General features: G+C 44.1%; 1 protein-coding gene across 1 annotated transcript in view; it reads left to right on the forward strand.

Annotated features, from left to right (window-relative positions):
- Positions 1 to 1,300: 1,300 nt before the first annotated feature.
- Positions 1,301 to 12,692, forward strand: part of CREB3L2 (cAMP responsive element binding protein 3 like 2) — a 107,766-nt gene continuing 96,374 nt past the window's right edge. Inside the window, exon 1 of the mRNA XM_010947492.3 lies at positions 1,301 to 1,820. Within this exon, the coding sequence (XP_010945794.1) occupies positions 1,719 to 1,820 (102 nt within the window). The 5' untranslated portion in view covers positions 1,301 to 1,718. The remainder of the gene's footprint in view (positions 1,821 to 12,692) is intronic.

A 12,692-nucleotide genomic window follows, 5' to 3' on the forward strand; every position in this document is an offset into this window, starting at 1 on the left:
GGCTCATGTTGAGTGTTATGCTAAGAAAAATAGGAAAGCTCTCTAAAAATTGAAAAGGTGATCTACAAAAAGGATGTGGTGAAGGAGGTAGCGGACTAGAAAATAAAACCCGGGGGGGGGGGTATAGCTCAACTGGTAGAGCGCATGCTTAGCACACATCCTGGGTTCAATCCCCAGTACCTCCTTTAAAAAGTAATAATAAATAAGTAAACCCAATTACCTCCCCCTCCTAAAAAAAATAAATAAAAGTGCAAAACATTAAAAAAGAAAAAAAGGGGGAAAAAAAACCCCCAAGGACCAAGAGAAAAATGAGAAAACTACTACACAAGGAAAGTGCAGGCTCATAAACTCAAATTTCTACTTAAGCATTAAAATATTTTCAAACGACCCAAGACATAGGACCAAACAAATAGGTTCCATGACGAACTGCTGCTTAAAGACAACATAAGAGTCCTAAGACAAAATGTGACTGGCCCTATCCACCAAAAAACACTCGCGAAGGGGACAAAGCGGCTTCTCCGTACCTGAATGTGCCATTGTAAGAAACTTCTAGAGACAGTTGACAAAGACGCCTTCATATTTAAAGTGAGCAAACTATATAGGCAAGCACTTTGTTTCCTACACTGACGTAAAAGCTCTGTGACCTGGAAAAGAAAGCTGTTGGCTCTCTTCAGTAATGTCTGTTGGGTAACAGAATAAGGAGAGCCCATAAAAAACATGTCTGGAGAAGAGCAAAACAGAAAGCGGGCGACAAATGTGAAGCACAAGCAATTAAAACTTGCCAGAGCTGTGCTAATACAAATACATGGGAATATTTCTATTTGTGTATAACATGTGACTTTTTTTCTTTAATTCTGAGAATCAAATACGCTAATCTACTTGAAAATATTGAGGACAGTATAGAAAACTGCCCTCGCAGTAGCGATCTCCCCCTCTAAACGCCCGCGCTAATTCCTCTGGATTCTTAGAGGCGACTGAACCCCCCCCACTTATAAAATGTATTCTTGTCGCTATTTGATTGGCTCTCCCTACAAGCACCCTTTTCTCATTGGTTGTTCCCCCAGTCCATCATTCCTGGACTCTAGCACTCCATTTGTCCGCTGCCTCAGACCGCGGCCGCAGCCGGCACTTAGGCAGGAGTAGTTCCCCGGTGACGTCAAAATCGCTCCCCGCCCGCATTCCAAAGCTTGGGCGGAGACTTCCCGGTGCTCCCGCCTTTGGGCGGAGAGATAGACTTCTGATTGGATAGAGCGGGCGAACTGAGTATCCGATTGGTCACCGCTCTGGAGGGAGGTGGAGTCGTGGCTGAGTCCCGGAGTTGAACTGAGGAACCCTGAGGAGTCTCAAAGTTTGTGTCTGGAGCAGTAGTGGAAAGTGGACTTATTGAGAAGGGCTTTTCTTGGGATGAGAGCTGATCTCCTGCCTTCATTTTGGATGCACACCCTGCTTTAACTTCCTCAGCCTTCGGTCTGATCTCTGGACAGCCTGTCTCCTCTGGGGATTCTCAGCTCTCGGAGGACACCGGACCGGGGCCCTTGGCAGCTCTCTCTCAGGCAGAGGAGCGAACGTTTTCCTTCCTAAGTGCATAAGCTACACGCACACCCACGCTCACACACACGCACACCCACTCGCGCGGAGGCAGATCTCGCCCTCCGAGGCGGCCCTGCCGGCTCCCCTCTTGCCCTCAGCATCCTCGGCCCAGCGCGCCTCGGACCACCATGGAGGTGCTGGAGAGCGGGGAGCAGAGCGTCCTGCAGTGGGACCGCAAGCTGAGCGAGCTGTCAGAGCCCGGGGAAACCGAGGCTCTCATGTATCACACGGTGAGGACTCGGCGGGGCCGGGCGGGGAAGGGGCGGCTCGAGCGGGGAAAGTGTCATCCAAGGAACTGCTCGGGGCTGAGAACTGGGAAGGAAGTATTGGGAAGAGCATGCCCAGAGTGAAGAGATCTGGGGAGAGCTGTGGTTTTTCTAGCTGCACACTGAAGGTGGGCAGCTAGCCCTTTTAAACTTTTGGTAGTAGTAACGACGCTTTGTATTCCTTTAGCAACTTATACTTTTTTCCCTGAGGTTTTTTCACCTACGCAGTATCATTTTCTATTGCTGTCAGCACTATAAAGCGGGAGAAGAGGTAGATGTTTTGATAATCTGCCTCTGTTTAGGTTGCTTCTGATTTTTGTGGGAAGGTTTTAAAAAACTAGACAAAATAAAGTAGCATTTTCTTTCCTTCACTGTCATATTCTCTCTCTCTCTTTACTTTCTTATTTGTATTTTACGAAGTATGCCTGTGCGTATCTGTGTGTTTTGAAAAGGCCCCTCCCCATTAGGAGGAAGGCTGCTTTATTTGGCTCCTTTAACTATACAGCCAAGAAATCTGCTTCCTTCTTCAGAGGAAAGATCAGAAAAGCAATATGGAAAATCTGAGGCAGTGCATACTTCAGAAGGGCTTTCGAGAAGGTGGGACAGCTCACCAGTTCCTTCAGTCTTATGCCCCAGAGACCCCTTTGGGCATTAAACTGTCACAGAGAGCACACATTTATTTTAAATAAATTTCAAGCTTTTGGTATTAAATTTGCAAAATGAAATTTTGTTTCCAATAGCCAGCATTGATAATATGATTTTATGTGAGATCTCTTTGTTTCTTTTTTATAAATGCAGAGTTTGTAATGAGAGAGAGAGGGAAACACTAATGAGAAAAATGAGAGGCTTGGCTGTTTCCCCTTCATGATTCTTTTAATGGGGTCAGTGCCAGGATATTTGAAACTTGCAAAATGGCCTGCAGGCTCCACCTCTTTGGCCTTTGCCTCTGGCTGACGTTATTTTGGGAAGAGGGATGCGGGCCTCCCTGTGATTCCCACCAAGGCATTTGTGGTGGCTGAGAGTGGCTTGGTGAAAACATGCGGAGTGCAGGCCTGAGAGGGAGTGGTAGTTCATGCTGGGTCAAAAGCCAGATGTGTGGTGTGATCTTCTGGGCTTTGCTGGCTGAGCCCTACCGGAGGAGACCACGTGGGCTGCGTCTGGATTGGGGGCCCAGATGTGCTTCCTGTTGTCAGTACAAAACTTTGAGCACTTTGGCCCCCAAATATCTTCTGAAAATTGGGTGCTCCCAGTCTTTCTACCAACACAGGCCACTTTTCCACCATTCGCGAGGGGCAGCTCTTCTCTTTTGTCCTCACACATGCTGTGAAAATATCTCATCCAGCAGTTGTGATGCCGTTGCTTTGGGCTTGCCTTTCAGCTGGTAAGATGAACTGTGCACAGGCGTCCACATTCCCTTCTTTGGGCCTCAGGATTTGCATTTGTGAGATCTCAGGCTGAGGTTTGAGACACTACCTGTGACTGTGACATTAACTCCAGGCAGAACAGCTTGGACTGGCGCTGACATCTGAATGCACAGTTTCAGGGGCAGAGACAGACCTTACATTCCTTTTGGTATTAAGGGCTCAGTTTTTCTATGTCATTATGATGAAGCAGTGATGTGAGATTTTTTCCTTCTCATTAGATTTTTTAAAAACAACTTTTATAGCTGCCGCTTAGGGACGTGTCTCTCTTCTGGGCAGTTCACTCGTATAAAATGTCACTCATCATTGCTGCAACTCATGGCCCACAAACTGCGTATATGAATTAGTGTTGAAAGAGGTATTGGAAAGTAGCACAGACAACTGGATTATATTCCTTCTAAACTAAGGGGAGTTTGGCAGAGATTTGAGAATAGATAACTTTCCCATCTGTTTCTTGCACTCTGTTGGGTATCCAGTTGCAGAGTTGGTTATTATTGCCATTTGTCCATAATGTAAAATGGCCTGACCTCCAAGTGGGAAAAGGATGGCCCGATTATGCATGTACTCAAAGATTTATTTGTTCTTTCAGTGAATGGTTATTGAACAGCTTCTATGTGCCAAACACTGTTCTCAGCTGTTGGGATACATCAATGAACAACCCCCCCCACTCCAAATTCTTGACCTTGAGAAGCTTACACTTGTGTATGTGTGTGTGTGTGTGTGTGTGTGACCAGAGAAAGATAAACAATGAATGATAAATACAGTAAAGAAGTACGTGATTAGTGTGTTGGACAATATAAGTGCTATGGAAAAAGTAAAAGTAGAGCAAGGTAAGAGGAACAGAGAAAACAGGATGGAGGAAGGGCAAAATATGATCATAAACTAACTGATCAGCTTAAGCCTCCCATAGGAAGTGGATCTGAACTGAGGCCTAAAGGAGGGGAGAAGGTTATCTCAGCTGACGAAAAGCCAGAGCAAAGGCCCTGAGATGGGAGTGCCTCTGGCATGAACCTATGGTAATATCACCTTCTGTTTTAGATCCTCCCATTTTGGTCAGTTATTTTCCTTGTCAATGCAGGTTACTTCTGAGACACAGTGCTTGTTTTTGGAATAGCCCAGTGAAACTTCCCAAGTTTCATATTGGGAGTGGAGAGCCTGCGAGGAGGGTAAGGCACAGCTGTAAGTAGGAAAGGGGGAAGATATAGGTACCATCTATTGAATATTTATTATCTGAAAGGGACAGCTGGCTTCATGGGCCTGCCACTTGTGCAGTCCCACAGGGCCCACACTTGGTTTGATGCTTTGCTGTCACTGTCTTGAAATCCTTAATAACTTTTGAACAAGGGGTCCCACATTTGCATTTTTGTATCAGGTCCCATCGGTTATATGATGGTCCTGATGAAAGGCATTGTATTTAGTACTTTACACAATTTATATCTTAATGACTCAGTGAAGGAGTCATTTTTCTTCTCACTTACACAAAAGAAAACTGAGACTTAATGAGCTTTAGTGACTTGGCAAATTAATGCTAGTTAATGACAGAACCAGACTTTAAAGTCTGCCTGCCTCCAGAGCCCAGGTACTTGCCTACCATTCTGTATGAATGAAGGGCCAGACTTAAAGAGAAGGAACTGAATCAGAGGATGGGAGAGGATGACTGAGGGGTCAGAAATTGCTGAGTCTGAAGGCGGCTAATATTTAACCAAAATGGCAATGCCAGCCACTAACCCTTCCTAGCGTGATCACTCTCTTTGTTGTACATAGGGATTTAGCTACCACGTGCATGATTGCTAATGCCTTGTCTTAGCAAACCTGTCACCTACCTGATTTTAAAAGCATGGAAAGTTCAGATTGCCCAAGGCTGGGATTGTCACACCTCCCAGGAGCCTTCCAGGAGCCATCAGGTGCAATGTTTTCCTCATTTGGTTGGTTATGAAGACTTCTTGGTCCAGAAGGACAAAGGCTTAGAGGAGACAGATTCAAAGTCTGCAAAATAAAGAGGCCCATAGATGGAGTAAATTTGGACTTTCTCATTAGATCCTGAATTATTAGAGCTTTGGGCTTTCTCTTGAAGCTTAAAAAATAGTTCCCATAGAGATGATGAGATATAATTTTAAGTCAGTGAGTAGTACTTTTGGGAAAGCTGTTGTTTCTAGAGTGGATACAGGCTAAAAGTGATTTCAGAAAAGATGGCAAATACAAAAAGTAGTGTATGTCTCTTTTCAGATCATTCTGAAAAACCTTGTCCCTTCCCCTAAACCTGCCTGGATGTTGGACATTTCTAACATTCATGTGTTATTCCTGTAAGATTCTGTGCAGATTGCATTTCTGGGAATTCACTGTGGGACTCTGCAATTTAAAGAGCAAACAAGTCTATAAGTCTTATCTATATATATTATTATATGCACCAACTATATCTGAAAGGATGCTCAAGAAACAGATAATTGATGTTTTCCTGGTAAGGGGATTTAAGGGTCTGGAGGTCAAAAGAGGGAGGGAGGGAGAGGGAGTTATTTACATGCTACCCCTTTTGTCCTGTTCAAATTTTTACCTCCTGAAAATATTTAGGAAGTGAAAAATGACCATTTAAAGGCACCACGTAAAACTGGACTAGAGGTACTTTTAGCCTGTGTTTCCTGGTGGGGACAGAGGGACCTGGGGCTGTATTAAGCTCAGCTCAACACCGTGGGAGTTGGTGGAGGCCTTGGATGAAGAAAGAGGAAGCAGGAGTGCTTGGGGAAAGGGGCTCTGAGGGTGGAGGATTAACAGTGGGTTTGTGGATGATGAACACCATGCTCTTGGTAACGTTCTTATAGCTCAGTTTAGCAATCTGGAAAATTTTTTATCAATTTTTGCAATGATTTTTTTTAAGGTATACAATGGGAATCACCAAGTCTTTGCAAAGATGACAGAAGTTCTGCTTGTTTTAAATGCTAAATTCACACAAATCCAGTTCTTGGGATAATTATTTAGTGGTTCTGCTGCTTAAATTTTATATCCAGTTGGTTCTTAAAGTGAAATGACTGAGCCCAAACAGTGGTTGGTGGGGAGTTGTGGGAAGACTCCACCTGGCTGGTGTCCAGATGTGAAGGCCCTCCGGCTCCCACATCCATCCCTGATTATCGGTACACGGTGACTGATCTCAGAGGCTGGTGGTTTCCCCTTCCTCCTGGTGGCCCAGAGGCTTAATAGGGCCCCAGGAGGACATGGGAACTTTGGTTTGACATTCCTCTCCTATTGTTGGCCCCTGGCCAGATTGTGAGCGGGACCCTGGGTCATCATTGACTTGAGAAATCATTACTTCTGGTCACCTGACCTCCACCAACTGAAGAAAGGTAAGAAGTTCCAGTAGGAGCCAAAACTGTGAAGTCAGTAGAATTTGTCTTCAAGACCCTCATGGCACCTTTCTTCACCTACACTCCTTTTGCATTTCCTTCGCTTCTTGGACTCTAAGTGCTCGCTGTAGCATGTTCTTTTTCCATTTCCCCCTCTTTTTTCTTTTTTTTTTCCAATCAAAATGTCTTTTTATTAAAATTGCTTTTACAGTTTTTTTTTTTTTTTGAGTTATAGTCAGTTTACAATGTTGTATCAATTTCTGGTGTATAGCACATCCAATCCCCCCCCCCCTTTAATTTTGCTCTCAGGAAAGATTTGTTAAGCTTATGCTAGAAATTTAAATATTGGTAAAGCTTAACATATGACCGCTAAATGGGCATTTATATTTAACAATAATTACCTCAGCTTAAAAGCGTGACTCTAAATGGAGAACTTAAGGCAATAGCCAGGTAGTAGGGGAGGACTATTTGGGGCATGGGGTGGAGCCCTCTCTACCCCTCTCCTAGTCATGCATGTGGCCCTTATTCATAAGGCAGCCTTGTATATGTGTTGCTAATTCATCTATTATCTAAAGGATTTTCACTGGCTTGGTAAAAAAATCTTTGACCTAGTTGTATTACTGTTTCTGAAATTGTTCTCATGGTGTTAGGGGAAGGTGGACTTGGGCACAGACTTGAAAGATGAGAGGACGGCACTGGGTTTTGCACTTGCCCTTTTTCTTGTGATATCCCTGAGTGATAGTGTTCTATGGAACTCTGATGTCAAATTGCTCTTGCAGGAGAAATGAGGCACTGCATCTAGATTAATAATTGAATTAAATTACAGTGCCTGCAGCTGCAAGTAACAAAACTGATTCAGATTGCTCACACAATAAGTAAATTATTGTGCCATGTTGCAGAAGGCCTAGAAGTATAGTTACTTGTTTGGCTGACTCAGCAGCTCCTTTGTGTCATCATGGACCTCGGTTCCATCCGTCTCCATGCAGATTTCATCGTCAGGTTAGAGGCAACCAGAAGGCAACTCATACCCATATGAGTTTCAGGTGTTCAATTCAAAATGACACTATACAGAGGAGGAAGAGAGGTTACATCTTCCCTGTGTCCCTTTTTAGGATGGAAGAAACTTTCTTCAGAAACCCACCAGCTGATTTCTCTTTGTGCTTCATTGGCAAGGATTGGATCGTATCACCATTTCTAAACCAATGTCTGGAAAGAGATTTAGCCGATTGGCTTAGATTAGTCATATGGGGATGGAGGGGGTATTGGAACCTCAGCCAGTATGACCATTTATAATGATCATTACTGAAACAGTCTGTGTTGGCAGACCTTTCCTTAACCAAAAGGTGTGTTCATTAGTCAATAACTTTTTCTCACAAAGATGGGCTAGCAATGGAAAATGTTTTAAAATCTGTAGTAATTGGCCATGGGGGCAAGAGACCAAACCAAGTACCATGTTACTCGCAAAGCTCTAAGAACATTGTTTATCCATGCTAATGGCACCCAATAAAGGAAGACGATAGAGACTGGAATATCTCTGCAATGCCTGCAGAGACTATCACGAGGGAGTATGGCTGTGGCCCAGCTCACTAACTAGGAAATGCAGTATTAGCTCTAATTATCTGAATTCTCTGCATCAGGGTCACATATCAGAGTTGGAGGTAACTGACTGGACCTGTAATCATGATCACCACGTAAGACAAGAATGGCTTGTTCTGTTCGAGGTCCACACAACCTCATATCTGTAGGCAGACAGCTGAATGCTGTTTTTCAAAGAAGCTGTGTTTTCAATTGCATGTGGCTGTTCAAATACTGATAAAGGCACATGTGCCTGTTTACAGCTTGAACTGCCTGCCTCAGCCTTATGGTTCTGATCTGCCTGTGGACTGTCTTTGGGCAGGTGGCCTTAGGCCTTGGCTGGGCATTTGGTAGCACTGAGGACCTATGTCTGTAGGCTGTCTGAATTGCCCAAGTGAGTGATTTTGTGAGTGAGAGAGTAGTGTTTACATTCCCTGCCTCAGAAAAAATTCCCATTCCCAGCTAGAAAAAAACAGTGAGACCCACCATCTTTTTGTCAACCTTGAGTCTGTTCCTTCTCCTCCGGGCTCAGCACATGCTCTCGGGTTCTTCCAAATGAAGTTCCAAGTGACCTCAATTCTTCCTTGAATGGAATGGTCTAGGTTACCCATGAAGTACTTAGGAGGTGATGGTCTGTTTTTAATCTATGGAGAATCTGAGGCCTCAAGCAATGAAGAGATTTGCTCAGCTGGGACACAAGCTCCTTGAAGGCAGGAGACATGACTGTCTTTTCTATACTCCCACGATGCTTAGCCAAGCACAGGATGCTCAGAGATATGTTATACTTCCTTGAGGTACAATTAAGTGGAGTGAGGCAATCTTGGAGAATGGATAAGCTCGGTGGCTTTCCTCTTTCATTAATGTATTTTTAAAGCTCTGGGTGCTTGTAAATGCCTCTGCAACTTTGAGAATTTAATATGAAAGTTATTTGGGTAATTTGATGTCAATAGTTTTTCATGTTTTGTTTAGAGAGCAAGATGGGAGGGAGGCCAGTAGTCTGAGAGTCCCAGTTTCCACTGGAGTAGAGTTGAAGGCAGTGTTGTGGAAAGGGTGGGCTTTCGAGCCAGGCGGACTTGGTGTCCAGGGCTGCTGGTTCTCTGGTGACCTTGGGCAAGTTACCTCACCTCTTTGGGGCACAGTTTCTTCACTTGTCGCTGCCTGGCCCGTAGTGTTCACGTCGTACCACTCTCTCCCCTAAGTCAGATGTCTTCTTTCTGGGGAAGAGGTGTCCTCACCTCAGAGGGCTGGCATTGTTCAGGAAGCACAAGGGACCTGTAATTATTCTTTCTCATGCATCTTCATTTCCTCTTCTCCCCAGCATCTATCTTCTGCTGTAAACACAGATCTCCGCCTTGAACACATGTTTGCCAGATGCTCTTGCCCCTCCTTGCTCTGCTCATTTTTTCTCTCTCGTTTACTGCCTGGTTCTCGCAGACAAATGGTCAGTGGCTGCGGCCTTGCTCCATTTCCTCACTGTGTGCTTCTGCCTCCTGTATGTTCTGGTTCCTCCTGCTGCCTGAAGGCTCTCCAGCTTCTCTCTCACTACTGGATCCACTAGTCTTCTCTCTGTCCTTACCTGCAGGGCCTCATGGAAATATTTGACAATACTGACCGACCACATAGTCATCTCATAACTCCCTCTTGCTTTGGCTTCCATGACACCCTGGGAGACTTAGTTTTTCCTCCTTTGCTGGCTTCCCTACCACCTGTTAAATGTTTGGTGCTTGGTCTTCTGTTCTCTCTGTACACTCTGCTGGGCTCCTCCATCAACTTCAGTCCAGCTGGTTCTCAGATCTTTCCTTCTGTTATTTGTCTGTTGATGGAAACTAGGAGATCTTTGGAGTATGACCCAAGATTCTTCTGGGCCTCATGAGCTGTAGGACAGCTCCAGCTGGTAACCCTTGAATCTTCCTGATGCGTTGCTCTGACTAAGAAGAGCTGAGGACACTTTGATCCCCCTTATCACGGCACCCCTGTTATCTCAGGGAATGTTTAGTGACTCAGCTCTCCTGCAGTGTAAACCCACAAGAGGCTCATGAGTCATTGCTGGAACGTAGCTGTTTCTGGAGGCAATGTCACCCATCAGACACAGGCTGTGTTTTGACTGGGCTTGTGCTTATTCTTCGGCTTGGGAAACCCTTTGTGGTGTTCTGCAATGTCTGATTTTTTCTAGGACTGCGTGGAATCTCAATGCAAAAGTCAGGCATGACCTCTTACATCCTGTCCCATCGAGCTGTCTGGTGTGTCTACTGCTGTCGAGCTCAGTTACAGTTGCCTTATGTTGCATTGCCCGCCTTTGAGTAGCTCTATTCTGGAGTAATTTATTTGTCTAAACTTTACTGACATTACCAAAGAGCTTTTTAAGAGTGGAGATGGGTTCCTCTGAGCCACTCAAATTTCTAGGCCTGCTTCTTGTTAGAAGTATCTTGGAAGAGAGTTTTTCTTTGGAAAAACTCATTATAGTACAGGTTACTTCACATGGTCAGTCTCAGTTTATCCTGCTATAAAATGCTGAATTGTATTACATGGTCCCAGAGGTTTCTTTGAATTCCACAGTTCTGTCTGAGTATCACCCTCCTACCCTTGAAAGCCTCTGATCTTAAAAAGAAAAAAACAAAAAAAAAACCAGGGTGATTTAAAAATAACAACAACAATGTGTACTGGATGTTTGTGTCCCCCAAATTTATACTTTAAATCCATAACCCCCAGTGCGTCTGTATTTGGAAGAGGGGCTTCTAAGAAAGCAATAAAGGTTTAAAAAGATGAAAAAATAAAACAACAAGAAGATTCAGCTGATTGCCTATTGAATTGGGGAACTCAGTTGTAGTTTGCATTTTATAGCCTCTGTTCTGACTTAAAAGCTTGCTTCAGTAAGACCCAGACAAAATAAAGAGTGGAAAAACAGAGAGGCACAGAGGTAGGAAACTTTTCTTTTTTTTTTTACATCAGGAAAAAAAAATCCAAGACACAAAAAAAACCCTCTTCAGACTTCTTGGCAAATAAAAGGAGTCTGGAGAAAAAAAAATCTACAAACAGTTTTCTAGTCGTCTGAGTGGAAAATCCTGGTTTTTAAACATCTCATATCTTGGAAATGACTGAATAGTTTTTGTTTAAAGGGAAATTCCTTTTGGCTGAGAAAGTGCCTGCAGGATTCAAACTGATAGGGTGATGTTTTTAGCAAACTTGGAGGAAACAAGAATTTGTGATGGAAATGCTTTCTCACTGGCCAATTGTGTTACACAGAAATTTAAATTCAAGGTTTCCAATCATAGCATTTTAAAGGTTCAGCCATTAATTCCTTCCTTCCCCTCACTTCCTGTCCGTACATCCTGGGGAAACATCTCTCATAGCTGGTCCTTCCTCCAATTTGATTAACTGCTTTTCTAAACCTATGCATGTCCTACGCAGGAGGATATAGAGTCTTGACCTTGTGGCTCTCCCAGTAGAGTGGAAGGAAGATATATAAACAAGTCATTAAGTATCTTGTGTACATTTTCCTTTAAAACTGTGTTCAAAGCATTTCTGGAGCATAGAGGGTAGAGTAACAGACCCAAAGGAGATGAGGAGTTGGAGAGCATCTCGCAGAATAGATGATATTTGCATGGGGTCCTGATGTGTAAATAGGAGTTCTCCAGGCAGTGGGGACAGCAGGTACAGAGTAGGAATGTGTAAAATGTCATAACTGATTCTGGGAATCACGAGTAGATTTATGCAGTTTGAGAGTAGTGTACTCTGGGGAGTGTTGGGAGATATGACAAGATCATACAAAGTTTGCATGCTTTGCTAACCATTTGGATATTCTTTTGTGGGTAGTAGGGTGGGAAGCTTTTAAGACTTTTGACAACAAAGAGACAGAGGTAGAAATGTGTTTTACAAAGGAAACCCTAGTGGTTGTGAAGGATGGGTTTGAGGGAAGAATGAATGGCAGCAAGAGGATCTGTTGGCTGGCTAGCTCATCCATGGCGTACAAGACACTGTGAAGGCGTTGAGCCTGACAGGGAGGAGCACGTGAATGCAAGAAAGGGTTAGGAGCAACCTGGAGACTTGGTGACAGTGGGATATGAGAGAGGGATGTGGGAGACTTCCTGTTTTCTGATGTGGCAGACTGAGTTGATGGTGCTGCTATTGATCTAGAAAGGGGATATTTGGAATGAAGAATGAGTTTGGTGGGGAAGATCATGAATTCAGTTTTGGATGATGATTCTGATGTGATCGTGGAACATTCAGGAGAGATACCTAAAAGGCATTTGGAAACTTGGGTCTGATGTTCTGGTGAAAGGTCTGGAGACCTTTCATGGGGGATAAGTGAAGCCAAAAGCCTTAATAAGATAGTCCAGGAAGGTCAGGGGGAGAGCAAGGAGTGTGAGAACAAAGCTGAGAATGAAGCCCTGGGGGGCACTTGAAGGGTTTGGGGTAGGGGCAGAAATCTGCAGATGGAACTCAGATGGAATCAGCAGAAAAAGTGGGGAAAATCCAGGAAAGTCCCGTCACAGGATCCAAAAGAG

The sequence above is a fragment of the Camelus bactrianus genome, chromosome 7 (genome assembly GCF_048773025.1).
Source record: "Camelus bactrianus isolate YW-2024 breed Bactrian camel chromosome 7, ASM4877302v1, whole genome shotgun sequence".
NCBI lineage: Eukaryota > Metazoa > Chordata > Mammalia > Artiodactyla > Camelidae > Camelus > Camelus bactrianus.